The following is a 17,417-nucleotide window of genomic DNA, read 5'->3' on the forward strand; positions in this document are numbered from 1 at the left end:
CAGTCTTCCTGATTCCACAGCCCCATTATAGCCTGCTCCCAGCTTAAACTGTGTACTGCACCTCCTCTCCTTCATTTCCACTGTTCACTGGGTAATGCCAGTTCATGTAGCTATGTGTCATTGTGAAGAATATAGACTTTTGGAGTGAGGCAGACCTAGATTTGAATCACATTTGATTCACATCATACAGTATTTATGATAAGCTTATTTACTTCTCTGTGCTTCAGTTTTCCCTTTTGTAAATGGGACAATAATAGTTACCTTTCAGAGCTATTCTGAGGATTAAATAAGGTACAACATGCAAAACACAGAACTTTTTAAAAAATTATTTTATTTATTTATTTATGGCTGCATTGGGTCTTCGTTGCTGCACACAGGCTTTCTCTAGTTATGGTGAGCAGGGGCTACTCTTTGCTGCGGTGCGAGGGCTTCTCATTGCAGTGGCTTCTCATGTTGCGGAGCATGGGCTCTAGACATGCGGGCTTCAGTAGTTGTGGCTCAAGGGTTCAGTAGTTTTGGTGCACGGGCTTAGTTACTCCGCGGCATATGGGATCTTCCCGGACCAGGGCTCGAACCTATGTCCCCTGCATTGGCAGGCAGATTCTTAACCACTGTGCCACCAGGGAAGTCCCAAAACACAGTACATGCTAAATAAAAGTTCCTTTCCTTTCTTCTTCACAAATCATCTCAAAAATGAAACTAAAATAATTCTGAAGGGGATCAGTAAATTGATAACTTTGAAAATGTTAACCTGATATCTCTCTATTTCTCTATGGATAAATACATATAGTAGCTATTGAAAGGTAGTGATTAAAAGCACATAGTCTATAGCTAAACTACCTTGAGTTCAGATCACTTTGTAGTTCACTTGTCTCATCTGTAAAATGGGGATAATAAATTTACCAACCTCATAGTATTGTTATGAGTGTTAAACAAGCCAAGCAGGTAAAATATACAACAAACCTGAAACATACTGTTTGCTAAGTGTTATAATTCAGGACTCTTATAGTAAAACTTATAATTTATACAGATTAAGATAGAGATTTCCTGTTTATCCTAATATTTCAATCCCTTAAAAGAGAGCTCTGCCAAATACCTATGCCAGTTTCTCTAAAATGTGTATTTTGGGACCAACTATATTATTTTTTAGAGGTGTCATTTTGTGTAAATGCACTACATGGGTTTTTGCAAAGGAAAAAAAAAAGGCTGTTTAAAAATTGTTATTCCTTCATAGTAGGGAATAATAACCTACATCTATTCTTTTTGCATCTGATGTCCTAGATTATTCAAATAATATTCATGTTGACAACCTTTTGACTGTTTGACAGTCAAGTAACTTTGCAAATAGCTTTATTACCCAAAGTTCTAAAAATATCAGTGACTACTTTCAGATACAGGCTAGTAGATAATTTCTTTCTTAAAAATATTTATTTATTTATTTGGTTGTGCCGGGCGGGCTCACTAGTTGTGGCTCGCAGGCTCCTAGTAGTGGCATGTGAACTCTTAGTTGTGGCATGCATGTGGGATCTAGTTCCCTAACCAGCGATTGAACCTGGGCCCCCTGCACTGGGAGTGGGGAGTCCTAACCACTGTGCCACCAGGGAAGTCCCTAGTAGATAATTTCAATATTCATTCATTCAACCAGAATTTACTGAGAATCTACTCTGTGCCAGGTAGTGTTATAGAATACAGATGTTACAGAACTCAGGTTTGGCTGCTTGCTGCTCGAAAATCAATGTCCGAGAGGCAAGTGTTGGTAGAATGGAAAGTTGCTTTTAATCAGAAAAGCTGGCAATATGGGGAGGAGGCAGACTCATGTCCCCCAAAACCAACTCTGAAGATTCTGCTTGGCCATGAAAGTTTTTAAAGGGAAAAGGGGAAGTAATCTCAGTTAATCACAGACATAGGGGGGTCATACTTGTAGCCATCTCCTACTGTGTGGAAGCTTGTTGACTCGTGATCTTTCTATAAATGCTACCTCATTCACACAGTTTGTTCGCAAGATTACTGAAGGGGAAGGTAGGGGAGTGATCTGGTCATCTGTTAGTTATTTATTCTTCATTTTTACTTCTTTGATCTATGGAAAGAACCAACAGGTTAAGCAACATATCATGTGATCAAAAGATCTGAAAGGTGTGCTTAGGCTGGACATGAGTAGAGCATGGGGGTGCCTGGCTTAAGATTACAGTATAGCTTTGCTAAAGTGGCAAGAAAAAAGGGGTCTCCTGCTGAGGGCGATTTCCTGCAAAGAGCTGCTTACACAGACAAAAATCTCTGCCCTTGTAGAGCTCTCATTACAGTGGGGAGGGAGAGGGTCAGTGAACAAATAGATTACTAAAATACATAATATACCAAATTATGGAAGGTAACATGGAGAAAAAAGAAGTCAGAGAAAGGAAAATTGGGTGACCCAGGGTAGGCAGAGGAATTACAATTTTAGAGAATGCCTCACTGAGAGGGAACCTTTTCAGCAAAGGCCTGAGAGAAGTGGAGCAGGTCATGTGGATATCTAGTGGAAGAACATTCTAGGAAGAAGGAACAGCACATGCAAAGGCCTACAGGTGGGTGTGTATCTGGAATGTTCAAGGAATGACAAGGAAACTAGTGTGGCTAAGTAGAGTAAGCGGCACCAAGAACAGCAGGAATTGAAGTCACAAGAATGTCCATAGAAGCATTACTAATAATAGTCCAAACCTGGAGACAACTCAGATATCTATTCGTAGTAGAATGGATAAATTACATTTATATAATGGAATTGCACATAGAAACAAAAAAGAAAAAAGACTATAGGTTTATTATATAAATTACATTTATATAATGGAATTGCACATAGAAACAGAAAAGAAAAAAGACTATAGGTTCTGTCTCCAAACCTGGAGACAACTCAGATATCTATTCATAGTAGAATGGATAAATTACATTTATATAATGGAATTGCACATAGAAACAGAAAAGAAAAAAGACTATAGGTTCTTTCAATAATATGGATGAATCTCAAACACAGTATTAGGCAAAAAAAGGCCAAAGCTAAAGAAGAAAACTGCATGATTTCACTTACATAAACTTTACAAAAAAGGCAAAATTAGTTCATACAGTTAGAAGAAAGATTACAGTTGCCTTTGAGGAGAACAGAGATATTTGTTATTGGAAAGGGGATACAAAGGGTCTTTTGGGAGGGTTGAGTGGAGGTAATATGTATATTCATTTTGTGGTAATTTGCTTAGCATCTGCGAACCTTTCTGTACATATGTTATACAAAAAATTTAAAAAAGAAAAATATACAGTAATGAATGGAAGAATATGATATAGCAAGTACACACAATTCTTTCAAGAAATTTTACAAGGGGAGGTGAGAAATGGGACAACAGCCAAAGGGTAATTTTAAAGAAGAGAGAAATGACTGTTTTGGAAACTCCCATATTTGCCATAAATATGAAACACCTGTCCTATTATTTACTTAGTAGGTTTTCTTTACATTGACTCATATTTAATGTAAATTTATTTAAAAAGCAAATTTCATCTTAACATTATAAGAATCACTTGACATAATAAAACTGTAAAAATACAATGAAAAAGCCATTCAGTTAAAATAATCTAAAAATGTAAAAACAATTAAGTGTAAATAAATTAATCTAATTGAGCTAAAAAATAAGCTCTTCAGTCAGAAAACTAGAGCTGTTAATAATCACTCAGACAAAAAAAGCATTCTGTTCTATGTCTATATAACCATCACCACTTCTGCTCACTTTTCCATAACTATCTCTTATACTTTAAGAACCCCATTTCAAACATTCATATTGAGTTCAACAGAGAAAAAAATGAAAACACAGTCCTCACAACTCTAGGACAAAAGGATGCTGACCTGCCCAGCACTTGAGGTCATCCCCAGTTCTGTGTCTCCCTGGCTTGGAGGGAAGTTGGGCTCTGAAAAAAAGCCTTCCCTTGCTGACTGAAAAGAACCTCCATTCCCACATCTCTTCTTGTAAAGTGCTGATATGCGCATAAGTATGTGAGTTGGGGAGATGCTGTTCAGCTGTGGCTGTAGCAACCTTGCCTGAAACAAGGTAAAGTTAGGAGGGCATCCCAGAGAGGCTGCAAGTGATCATATCACTGAGTTCTAGGGCCCTAAATCACCTCGCCTATTCCACATCTTAGAATACACTGCTTCATAACAATGGAGGCAATATTTTCCAAATTAAATATCAGGGTACATGATCTTTCTTCAGCAAGATAGAATATTTTAAAAACCAGAGCTGCCCAGCAGCCACAGCCAGGCACCCTGCGTCCTGGCCAGGGGCCGCCCCATCCACCAGTGCACACAGCAGCAGCTGTGGCCCTGCCACAACAGGAGGGTTCACACAGCTTACACAGAGGACAACCCTTGAGTGCCTGGCTCTGGTAGCCAAGTGAGATTGCACTTCTGAGCCCCACAGGACATCTCCTAAATAAATCCACTACTTGAAGACTGGAAGAGATGGATAGTTGACCTAATGCATAGAAACAAACACAGCAAATTAGACAAAATGAGACAGAGGAATATGTTCCAATAAAAAGAACAAGACAAAATCTCAGAAAAAGAACTAAAAGAAGTGGTGATAAACAATCTACTTGATAAAGAGTTAAAAGTAATGGTCATAAAGATGCTTACTGAACTCAGGAGAAGAATGAATGAACAAAATGAGAACTTCAACAAAAAGACAGAAAATATAAGAAAGAACCAAACAGAAATTATAAATGAACTGAAAAATACACTAGAGGGGTTCAACAGCAGACTGGATGAAGTAGAAGAATGAGTCAGAGAACTAAAGACAAAGCAATGGAACTCACCCAGACAGAGCAGCAAAATGTAAAAAGAACTTTTTGAAAATGAGGACATTTTAAGGGACCTTTGGGATAACATCAAGCAGAATGACATTTACATTATAGGGTTCTAGAAGAAGGGAAAGAGAAAGGGCCAGAAAAATTAATTGAAGAAATAGTAACTGAAAACTTCCCTAATTTGGGGAAGAAAACAGACATCCAGGTACAGGAAATATAAACCCAAAAAGATAACATCAAGACACATTATAATTAAAATGGTAAAAGTTAAAGACAACGAGAGAATCCTAAAAGCAGTAAGAGAAAAACAACTTGTTGCATAAAAGGGAAACCCCATAGGGCTATCAGCAGATTTTCAGTAGAAACTTTACAGGCTGGAAGGGAGAAGCATGACAAATTCAAACTGCTGAAGGGGAAAAAACTTCCAACCAAGAATTCCCTACCCAGCAAGTTGTCATTCAGAATTGAAAGAGAGATCAGGAGTTTTGCAGATAAGTGAAAGCTAAAGGAGTTCATCCTCACTAAACTGGCCCTACAAGAAATGATAAAGGAACTTCCTTAAGCTGAAAAGAAATGGCACTAAATAATAATAAGAAAACATGTGGAAGTAAAAATCTCACTGGAAAAGGCAAATATTAATAAAAATAGTGGATCAATCACTTGTAAAGCAAGTATGAATGTTAAAAGACAAGAGTAGGAAAATTAACTAAATTACAATAAATAGTTCAGGAATGCATAAAGTAAGAAGATGTAAAATGTGTCACTGAAAACACAAAACATGCAGGGGAGGGTGCCAAAAGATAAAGCTTTGGAATATTTTCAAATTTAAGTTGCTACCAACTTAAAACAGGCTACTACTTACATAAGATGTTATAGGTGAACCTCACGGTAACCAAAAAGACTTATAGTAATTATACAAAAGAAAATGAGAAAGAAAACTAAACATATCTAAACATAACACCAAAGAAAACCATCAAAAAACAAGAAAAGACAGAAAGAGTAGAAAGGAACAGGAAGAAACTACAAAAGCAACCAGAAAACAATGAAATGGCAATAAGTACATACCTATCAATGATTACCACATTAAGAAAATTAAGGATAAAAACCATATAATCATTTTAATAGATGCAAAAAAATTTGATAAAACTCAACATCCACTTATGATAAAAACTCTCAACAAAGGGTGTATAGAGGGAATGTACCTCAACATAATAAAGGCCATAAGTGACAAACCCACAGCTAACATCACACTCAGCTGTAACAAGCTGAAAGCTTTTCCTCTAAGATGAGGAACAAGACAAGGATGCCCACTCTTGCCACTTTTATTCAATATAGTATTGGAAGTCCTCATCACAATTAGACAAGAAAAAGAAAAGGCATCCAAATCATAAATGAAGAAACAAAACTGTCCTTTTTGCAGATGACATGATACTACATATAGAAAATCCTAAATACTCCATCAAAAAACTGTTAGAATAAATAAATTTGGTTAAGTTTCAGTTTATAAAATCAACATACAGATCTGTAATATTTCTATACACTGATAACAAACTATCAAAAAGAGAAACAAAAAATAATAATCCCATTTACAATTACATCAAAAACAATAAAACACCTAGGAATAAATTTAACCAGGGAAGTGAAAGACCTACACACTAGAAACCATATGGCACTAATGAAACAAATTAAAGAAAACACAAATAAATGGAAAGATATTCCATGTTCATGGATGAAAGAATATTGTTAAAATGTCCCTGTCCCAAAGCAGCACAGACTCAATGCAAACTACCCAAATTCCAATGGCATATTTCACAGAACTAGAGCAAATAATTCTAAAATTTGTATGGAACCACAATAGATCCCCATGAGGCAAAATAATCTTGAGATAGAAGAACAAAGCTAGAGGTATCACACTTCCTGATTTCAAACTATACTACAAAGCTATAGATATCAAAACAGATTGGTACTGGCACAAAAACAAACACACGGCTCGATGGAACAAAATTGAGAGCTCAGAAATAAACCCATACATATATGGAAAATTAATTTACAACAAAGGTACAAAGAACATACAATGGAGAAAGGATAGTCTCTTCAATAAATGGTGCTGGAAAAACTGGACAGCCATGTGCAAAGAATGAAACTAGACCACTACCTTATACCATATACATAAATTAACTCAAAATGGATTAAAGACCAGAATGTAAGACCTGAAGCCATAAAATTTCCGGAAGAAAACATAGGCGGTAACCTCATTGACATCTATCTTCATCTGACTTCAAAGGCAAGTGACACAAAAGCAAAAATAAACAAATGGGACTACATCAAACTAAAAAACTTCTGCACAATGAAAGAAACCAGCATCAAAACGAAAAGGTAACCTACAGTATGGGAAGAAATCTGCAAATCATGTAGTTGTTAAGGGGTTAACATCCAAAATATGTAAAAAACTCATGCAACTCAACATCAAAAAAACCAAAAAATAAACCCAAACAACCCAATACAAAAATGGGGAGAGGATCTGAATAGACATTTTCCCAAAGAAGACATAAAATGGCCAACAAACATATGAAAAGATGTTCAACCACACTAATTATTATGGAAATGCAAATCAAAACCACAATGATATATCACCTCACATCTGTTAGAATGGCTATTATCGAAAAGACAAGAAATAAATGTTGGAGAGGATATGGAGAAAAAGGAACCCTTGTACACTATTGGTGTGGCTACTATGGAAAACAGTATGGAGATTCCTCAAAAACTTAAAATTGGAACTACCATATGACCCAGCAATTCCACTTCTGGGTATTTATTTGAAGAACCTGAAAACATTACTTTGAAAATTATATACACCCCTATGTTCATTACTGCATCATTTACAAGAGTCAGGATATGAAAACAACAAGTGTCTACTGATGGGTGAATGGATAAAGATGTGGTACATATACAGCTGTCCAGGTACATTTGAATTTCAGATAAACATGGAATTTCTTTTTAGAATATGTCTCAAATATTGCACTAGACATACTTATACTAAAAATGTATCTGTTGTTTATCTGAAATTCATCTGTAACTGGGCCTGTATTATTATTTGGTAAATCTGGGGGACAAAGTCAAATAAAATAGTATGAGAAGGGTCAGGGCAGAGGTCATCACAGGATGTTTGGGCACATGTCAGGGAAAAGTTCATAGAGCTGGTAAGACTGAATCTTAATCTGATAATTTGTGGTGTGTACCACTCATTTCAGAATTTAATAACACATCATCATGAGCTATGATTTAATTTTTTGATGAATATATGTTTTGTCTACAGAATTAGATCCTACGTTGCCTGAAGACAGCAACCAGTTCTTTGCGTTCCCCATACCACCTAGTACTGACAGGCACACCAAAGGCGTGTAGTAAGTAACGGCATGAATGGATTCAAATGGTTTTATCTTTGCAAAGAGTAAAAACATTCTGTTTATGAAATCATTGTTAACTGGTGTTTTCTTTTTTAGTTTTTAAACAGTGCAGCCAAGAATCCAGTCTGGAACCTTTGGAGTTAAATTAGTAATAAAGATAAGGGTTGTCTGGAGGGCAGTAACCTATGTTAGTTTCATGATGCTGTGGGCACATTTTTGATATCTGGGTTCCTTCCTAAGACCCCCATGTGTGGCATACTCTTGCTTGGATCAGACATATTGAAGCAGTACTTACAGTAGGTAGTCAGTCCAAACTGACTACTGACGAACACATCCCACTCACACTTAAGTTCCTCTTCAACCTACAGTTTGGAACTGTCCCCCACCTCCCACTACAGTCAGCTCCAAGCTGGTCCAGAGTGAGGTCTACCGCTATTCAGCTGTTAGAATCACAAGGGAAGATAATTTTTCTGACCTCCTCTCCTAGCCTCAGCTCTTCAGACCAGAACTAGGGGAGGCGGCCTTGCGCCCACTAAGCACACTTCCCCCAAGTGGCACCTTTCCAACAATTTATAAGGTAATATGGTGACATGATAGATGTTAGATTGATCATGAAAAGACTTTAAAAAGAAACCTGAGAGAAACATACAGAGTAGGCAGTCAAAAAGGGAGCATTTAAAAAAATGTGCTCACTTCTTCCCCTTCAACTCCTTAAACTGAGTCTGAATTATCATTCGCGCCCATCTCTGGGCTCAGAGTATACTCTGTGGTCTGACTTGAAGCTTCCGCCACCAAAGTCAAAAACGTCTTTAAAGTCTGTACACCATAGGCCCATTTTCATGACTGGTTATAGTTTCCCCAGGCCAAAGGTAAACAAAGCTGGACACTAGGTAAAGTAGTCAGAACAGATTTTAGTCAATAATATATTGCAACAGGGAAAAGTGTCAAGCATGAAATGAACTCACCCTGGATTTGTACATAAGTTACTGGGCAGTTACAAGAGGAAATGGGGGTGTGAGTGGTGGCTCAGTAGAAGCAAGGAGTGAAAAACAAAAAAGAATCGGGAAGGAGAACTGGAGATTCACCTGGGATTGCTAACCAGAATTTATGGCAGTTAGGCTCCTCCCCTCCTAGAAATGTGGGGGTAGAGATCCTACCTTCGGATGTTGACCGGAACAAATGCTAAATTCTTTTGGCAGCCTTGAGCTTTCTCAGGCAGGCACTTCAAATGGGGCTGGGGTCACTCGCGGGATGTGGATTTGATGTTAAAAGACCATGTTAGTGTTTGTTCAAGCCTTTACATGCCAAGGTTGAGGCTTTGAGAAGAGGGCAGAGAAGCCTGGCCAGCCCGGTTAAGGAAAGACTCTCTATCACTTATCAGTTAAATTATTTAGTAAGCGCTCCCTCCCCTTCCCAAAGTCTACAGGAAGGGTCCAGGGAATAAATATCTCAAACTGCACCTTCTGTGTCCCTGGAGCCCACGTGCAGCTGCCTGTCAAGAGCCAGGGTTAGCAGCACAACACAAGGACTAGGGACAATTCCAGCAGGGACCCTTTTTAAGTTTAGAAACCTCAACACAAACACGCTGCGGACCTCTCAGAGCTTCAGCGCTCAGACCTGAGGCCGCAGTCGGGAGAAATCCTCGACTCCCAGCAGCCCGCGAGAGGAACTCAATGCGCATCCCGGGCGCCGTGCCCTGTTGGCCAGCAGAGCCAGCTCCGCTCACCCCTCCAGAAGGCTGCCCCGGGGTCCAAGCGCTTGCAGCTGCAGCTTGCCACATCCAGGCGGCCAGGTCCGGCCTCAGGCCGGAAGCGGGAGGCCGTGGGAGGCGGAGCCGGCATCGCAAAGGGGCGTGACGTCACTTCCTCTGGGCGGGGTCGCGGGCCATCCCGCGCAAATTGAAAGGTCTGGCTGTCGGTGCACGGCTGCGTCCCTGCGCTCCTGCCCCTTGAGTTCCCCGCAGCCGCCTAGCGTGCTCCGGCCCAGGCGAGTGGGGGCCGTGGGGATAGACTTCTGAGCCCTCACCGGGCTGCCCTCGGACGGACGGCGGGGGACCTCCTCGGGAAGCGAGCGGAGCGGGCTGTGCAGAGCACGAGGTGGGTCCCCGCTGGTTCCCGCCCCTGCCCTCGGGATCCGGGGTCTTCGGGGCTTAAGGGGAGGGTCTCACGCGTTCCCGGACCCTGCAGTGGCCCTGAGGGCGGCGCGGGGCTGGGGGGCACCCCTAAAATGAATTTGTGGTGCGGCGGTGTACGGGCCGGGGGAGCGCGCTCGGCCTGGCCAGGGCTGCGGTTCGGCGAACCGAGGGAGGGTCCTCTCGTTTTGCTGCGGAAGCTCTCAGGTCAGTTTTACATGCAACCTCCCAGCTTCCAAATGTTTGACAAGTACATTGTTTTCTTAACGTTGTGCAGGCCAAAGGAACGTGTCTCCTGGAAAGGGCTTGTGGGCCGCCCTGCCAATCCCTGTGAGACGGGATGGAGCGGTGACATTGTGCTGTCACTACTACTTGGTGCTGCGGGCGGTCTCCTGAGGATGCTTTGTGCCTAAGGCCCCTCATCGTTCTCATTGTGCTGAAGAGGAAACATTTATTCGAGAATATTTACCTAACTTAGAAAAAAATGTAAGTTTCACGAAATGTATATACTATGTCAGTTTTCCTCAGAGAAAGAAAACTCTTTTTAGGAACATCTTAGAGGTAGGAGACTAATTGTTTTTCCTAAACTGTGGCTAGAGGACCTCCTGCGTCCAAATTACCTGCCATATTTAAAATTTAGAATTCCCCCCTCACTCCAGGACTAGTGAATCATAGATAGTCCCTAGGAGTGGAGTTGAGAATGTGCCAAGAATTGAAATTTGAGAACTGCTGGACTAGAGGATCACAGCTTTGATACAGGGTTTCAACAGGGTAAGTCTGACTTATAATCCTGTACTTTCTTCCTTGCCTCCCAAACGTAATGCCTTATGGGAGAGATTTATTTTAGGAAATGCTGAGCAGCTGGCTCAGTGTCTACTGCTTTTACTTTTTTATCAGGGGAGTTGGGGGAAGGGGCAATAGTTGCTTGGGAAAGGACTGGCAGCTACAGGTTTCCATATAGGAAGGGCTTGGGGGCTGCAACCTAGACGGAAGAGGGTGGAAAGCTAAAACATTTCTCTTGAAACTATTTGCACAGCAGGCACGGTTTCACATTATTTGGGGATAGCTTTCAGAGAGTCCAGTGGAGTTGCCCCTGGACGCCACCCACCACTGCTTATAAACAGAACGTTCATTGCTTGGAATAAAGCGTTCTGATGGCAGTAAATTTCAGTCCTAGAAAAGTACAGCTTTAGTTCTATAATTGTGTTTGATTATTTTATTTTTCAGTTAAAATGTTCTACAAACTGTTTTGCATGTTATTTCTTATAATGCCTGTGTAGAGGCAATGTGATATCATAGCATACACAGTTTTATAGATTTTAACAATGCCTTTTTGGAGAGAAGACAGACATACTTTTTTAGTACCTTCTGCTTGCTTCATACTGTGTTAAGGGCTTGGAGCAAATGTTAGGATTCCAAGTGGGAAGGCACTTTAGAAAGAATAAACATTAAGGAACTATGAAGTGGCATTAGAGATAGTATTAGTGATTAGGGTAAATATTCTATACCGTGGAAATTGTTTGACAGGGAGGAGCCCACTTAAAATATTAAGGAGCTGAGGAGCCAATGGGGCGAAGCTACCATCTGTGGGATTAGGACTGAACGCCTCTAAGTCAGAATCCCGCCCAGGCGGAACGATACGGCAGCGCCGCGGCAGCCTCGGTTGGCCTCGGATAGCCGGTCCCCCGCCGTCCCCGCCGGCGGGCCGCCGCCTGCGTCCCCCGGGGGCGCGGCGCGGCGCGCCCCGGCGCGCGTCGGTACTGGGGTCCGGTGCGGAGAGCCCTTCGTCCTGGGACACGGGGTGCAGCCGGAAAGGTGGCCGCCCCCTCGCCCGTCAGGCACCGCACGTTCGTGGGGAACCTGGTGCTAAACCATTCGTAGACGACCTGCTTCTGGGTCGGGGTTTCGTACGTAGCAGAGCAGCTCCTTCGCTGCGATCTGTTGAAAGTCAGCCCTCGACACAAGGGTTTGAAAAAGAAAAACGAACAAAAAAAAGAAAAAAAATATATAAAAAATAAGAAAAAGAAAAAAGAAATATTAAGGAGCATGATTCTCAAATATCTGAACAATAATAGTTGCTATATCAGTTTCCAAGCTCTTTTTCTTTATTTTTCCAAAACTTTTGGGTAAATATATTTTGCTTTAAATTTTGCCTTTCTCTTTTCATATCATGTAGTTAACTTGGCACTATGGGGATACAAGGATTACTGCAATTTATCAAAGAAGCTTCTGAACCTGTCCACATGAGGAAGTATAAAGGGCAGGTAGTAGCTGTGGATACATACTGCTGGCTTCACAAAGGAGCTGTTGCTTGTGCTGAAAAACTAGCCAAAGGTGAACCTACCGATAAGTAAGTTTGGACCTTATATTAATTCATTGCCAATTAAGAATGAGACTTATAATGCCTTTTTTTCAGAAAGGGATCATTTTTATTCAATGCCAGGTTTATCAAGACGTGAGAGTATGTGCTTTAGAATATTGCCAAATCAGGGAACATTTCCTTCTGTGTTACAGGCCTAGTTTTCATTCTTTCTACTAAGCCAGAGTATTAGGACACTAATGGACAGACTGTCTTCTTTATTCTTTATCTAAGATAAACTTTTTAACAGTATTCTAAAACTCCATGGTGATTTCAGACTCCTACTTTCTTGGGTACGGACAACACATTGCTAAGCCCTATTAGCAAAACAAGGCAGTTGCTTCTAAGGGACAAGGTGTTCTGACTCCCTTTTACTTCACTTGGGGCCAAAAATGGTGGCCATGTTGACATCCATTCATAACTCTGTGACCTCATTTGAGGCAGGACGAATGTCCTCTTTATTTTTTAAATAGAAACACTAGAAAAACAAGCAAGCATAGTTTTTGGACAGAGATTTTCCACAGGAATTTGGATACTATTATGTATTTTCTTTTTTGCAATATATAATTTATCTCTTAGAGGAAAGGCTCACAGATCTTAGTGTGATTTACTTAAGCACAATGGACAGTAATAACCCTTTTTGTTTACAGAAGATGGAGGAAGGGGGCGGGGATGGAGAATAACAGAGAAGTCATTATTGAAAGGTGAATGTATGTTTTGGGCTTTCAGGCCTATCAAGTTAATTTGACCAAAAGTGACCTGTTACAGTTTGTGTGGATCTGAAGGAGTCTGGGCACTTCTGCCACTCCAACTGTTATAATCATTTTTTGAAAGTGATTTCTTTTCCACCACTAAATTTGAGCAGTGCAATTACAGTTGAAGACTACAAGTTTTTCAGTGCTACCTTCAGTGTTTCTTTGAATTGTCTTCACTGGGGGGAAACTTTATCTCTAGTTTTTTGGTAATTTTTAAGGATTCTGAGATTTTTGACTAACTGAAAGAATTGTCCAGAGTACAGGGAGTATCCTTCGTTGTCAGAGATGAACTCCACAGGACTGACCATGTTGTAGGTGTTTAGTAAATGTTTACTGAACTAGAAAGTTTCAGGACTTTCAGCAAAGTATTGTGTAATTTTTTTTTCCCACTGCAACTAATAAGTCACATTTGATAGTTTACTTTCCTTTTCTTTTTCACGTTTGGATGGGGATATTAACCAGAAAAGGTCAGAAAATTTGGATAAGCCTATGATAAACCTTTATGACCGTAAGAAACAATGATGTCACTCTATATGTGCTGACATGGAAAGATGTCTAAAATATATAAAGTGAGGGCACCAGGTGTCTGATGTTTATATTTTCTCTAGTTAATTTTTTTTGCCACGCTGCACAGCATGCAGAATCTTAGTTCCCTGACCAGGGATCGAACCCATGCCCCCTGCAGTGGAAGCACAGAATCCCAACCACTGGACCACCAGGGAAGTCCCTCTGTCTAGTTTTTAATAAAAAAGTAAATTTCCTTTAAAACTTGTTACAATTTTATGTTTGCTTTCTTCTATTTTTACTTGATACTTAATCAGTAGGTCCCAATCATTGTTCTATAGACCAATGCAGGTCTATTGTCACTGGTTTACAATAAAAGGAAAAAAAGAACAATGTAGTGAATTTTCCATTAAGATGAATATATTTGATTTAGAAGATTATCTTTTAAGATTGCATCTTTTTATTCATATTTTTGAGTTAAAATTGATGGAAGTTGTAAGTGTAGCTATTGTTTTTAAATTTTATTGAAGTACAGTTGATTTACAATGTTGTGTTTAATTTCTACTGTACAGCAAAGTAATTCAGTTATACATATATATAAATTCTTTTTCCTTATGGTTTATCCCAGTATATTGAGTATAGTTCCCTATGCTATACAGTAGGACCTTGTTGTTTATCCATCCTATATATAATAGTTTGCATCTGCTAATCCCAAACTCCCAATCCTTCCCTCCCCAACCCCTCCTCCCCTTTGGCAACAACAAGTCTGTGCTCTATATTTGTGAGTCTGTTTTTGTTTCATAGATGTGTTCGTTCGTGTTGTATTTTAGATTCCACGTGTAAGTGATATCATATGGTATTTGTCTTTCTCTTTCTGACTTACTTCACTTAGTATGGTAATCTCTAGGTCCATCCATGTTGCTGCAAGTGGCATTGTTTCATTGTTTTTATATGTATACCACATCTTCTTTATCCATTCATTTGTCAATGGACATTTAGGTTGTTTCCATGTCTTGGCTGTTGTAAATAGTGCTGCTGTGAAAATAGGGGTGCATGTATCTTTTCAAATTACAGTTTTGTCTGGGTATATGCCCAGGAGTGGGATTGTTGGATCATATGGCAACTCTATTTTTAGTTTTTTGAGGAACCTCCCTCCATACTGTTTTCTATAGTGGCTGCACCAATTTATATTCCCACCAACAGTGTAAGAGGATTCCCTTTTCTCCACACCTTCCCCAGCATTTATTATTTGTAGGCTTTTTAATGATGGCCATTCTGTGGTGTGAGGTGATACCTCACTGTCTCACTGTTGTTTTGATTTGCATTTCACTAATAATTAGTGATGATCTGCATCTTTTCATGTGCCTATTAGCCATCTGTAAGTCTTCTTTGGAGAAATGTCTATGTAGGTCTTCTGCCCATTTTTTGATTGGGTTGTTTGGGGGTTTTTTGTAATTGAATTGTAGGAGCTGTTTGTATATTTTGGAAATTAAGCCCTTTTCAGTCACATCATTTGCAAATATTTTCTCCCAGTCCGTAGGTTGTCTTTTGTTTCGTTTATGGTTTCCTTTTCTGTGCAAAAGCTTGTAAGTTTGATTAGGTCCCATTTATTTATTTTTGCTTTTATTTCTATTGCCTTGGGAGCCTGACCTAAGAAAACATTGGTATGATTTATGTCAGAGAATGTTTTGTCTATGTTCTCTTCCAGGAGTTTTATGGTGTCTTGTCTTATATTTAAGTCTTTAAGCCATTTTGAGTTTATTTTTGTGTATGGTGTGAGGCTGTGTTCTAGCTTCATTGATTTACATGCAGCTGTCCAACTTTCCCAACACCACTTGCTGAAGAGACTGTCTTTTCCCCATTGTATATTCTTGCCTCCTTTGTTGAAGATTAATTGTCCATAGGTGTGTGGGTTTATTTTGGGGCTCTCTATTCAGTTCCATTGATCTGTATGTCTGTTTTTGTGCCAATACTGTGCTGTTTTGATTACTATAGCTTTGTAGCATTGTCTGAAGTCTGGGAGGGTTATGCCTCCTGCTTTGTTCTTTTTTCTCAGGATGGCTTTGTCAATTCTGGGTCTTTTATGGTTCCATATAAATTTTAGGATTATTTGTTCTAGTTCTGTGAAAATGTCTTGGGTATTTTGATGGGTATTGCCTTAAATCTGTAGATTGCTTTGGGTCATATGGCCATTTTAACAATATTAACTCTTCCAATCCAAGAGCATGGGATATCTTTCCATTTCTTTGAATCATTTTCAATTTCCTTTATTAATGTTTTGTAGTTCTCAGCATATAAGTCTTTCACCTCCTTGGTGAGGTTTATTCCTAAGTATTTTAAAAGGGATTGTTTGTTTACATTCCCTTTCTGCTATTTCATTGTTAGTGTAAAGAAATGCAACAGATTTCTGTATGTTAATCTTGTATCCCACTACCTTGCTGAATTCATTTATCAGTTCTAGTAGTCTTTAATGTGAAAACTTTATGGTTTTCTATGTATGGTATCATGTCTTCCTTACCAATTTGAATACCTTTTATTTCTTTTTCTTGTCTGATTGCTGTGGAAAAGACTTCCAATACTATGTTGAAGAGAAGTGGTGAGAGCAGGCATCCTTGTCTTGTTCCAGATATTAGCAGGAAGGCTTTGAGCTTTCACTGTTGAGTATTATATTGGCTGTGGGTTTGTCATAAATAGTTTTTATTATGTTGAGATATGTTCCCTCTATTCCCACTTTCGTAAGGGTTTTTATCATGAATGGATGTTGAATTTTGTCAAACGCTTTTTCTGTATCTATTGAGATGATCATCACATGGTTTTTGTCTTTTGTTGATGTGGTGTATCACAGTGATGATTTGCATATGTTGAGCTATCCATGTGACCCTGGAATGAATCTACATGTAGCTATTTTTAACTGTCTTGCCAGAATAAAAATTGAAATGCAATACCTAATTCTTGTTTGCATCCTGGACTGGGGAAAAAAATTGTAGCAGTGCTGTGCTGGAGTCAACTTTTATGAGCTGGCTATACACCATCTCCTCCCAGTTCAGCATTTAGTGAGCCCACATTGGTAGTTTATCCACCACTGTAGAATATTCATGTCAGGGATTGACAAATACTACATATTAGGTACCACTTTCCCCAGAACTTGTTAAAATTTAGCAGGTCACCACTGGTTATAACAATACTGGGACAATCAGACAAATTTTAATGTAGACTGTATATTAGATGGTATTTTGTGGCTGTTAAGTTTCTTGGATATGATAATGGTGTTGTTGGAGAAATCAGGTATTTTTTCTACTATTCTTTCAATTTTTCAATAGATTCGAAATTTCTCAAAGCAAAAAAAAAAGAAAATGGGGTAAAAAGGCTAGTTATGGATGTCAAAGCCTTTTAATCTACACATGAGGAAAGCAAATATCCCATAGCCCATTAGGATCCAAGTT

At 39.4% G+C, this 17,417-nt stretch overlaps 1 protein-coding gene and 1 long non-coding RNA gene across 4 annotated transcripts in view; one reads left to right on the forward strand and one right to left on the reverse strand.

The window, feature by feature from the left end:
• LOC118888218 overlaps positions 1-10,029 on the reverse strand; it is a 66,226-nt gene extending 56,197 nt beyond the window's left edge. The window contains exon 1 of the long non-coding RNA XR_005018302.1: positions 9,952-10,029. This is a non-coding gene — a long non-coding RNA (uncharacterized LOC118888218). The remainder of the gene's footprint in view (positions 1-9,951) is intronic.
• Positions 10,030-10,131: 102 nt separating this feature from the next.
• The window catches only part of EXO1 (exonuclease 1), a 46,566-nt gene continuing 39,280 nt past the window's right edge, over positions 10,132-17,417 (forward strand). For all 3 annotated transcript variants that reach the window (XM_036849651.1, XM_036849578.1, XM_036849701.1), the window contains exons 1-3: positions 10,132-10,321; positions 10,634-10,842; positions 12,533-12,706. In XM_036849651.1, coding sequence (XP_036705546.1) covers positions 12,546-12,706 — 161 coding nt within the window. In that variant the 5' untranslated portion in view covers positions 10,132-10,321; positions 10,634-10,842; positions 12,533-12,545. The remainder of the gene's footprint in view (positions 10,322-10,633; positions 10,843-12,532; positions 12,707-17,417) is intronic.

This window comes from Balaenoptera musculus, chromosome 1 (assembly GCF_009873245.2).
Source record: "Balaenoptera musculus isolate JJ_BM4_2016_0621 chromosome 1, mBalMus1.pri.v3, whole genome shotgun sequence".
Classification (NCBI taxonomy): domain Eukaryota; kingdom Metazoa; phylum Chordata; class Mammalia; order Artiodactyla; family Balaenopteridae; genus Balaenoptera; species Balaenoptera musculus.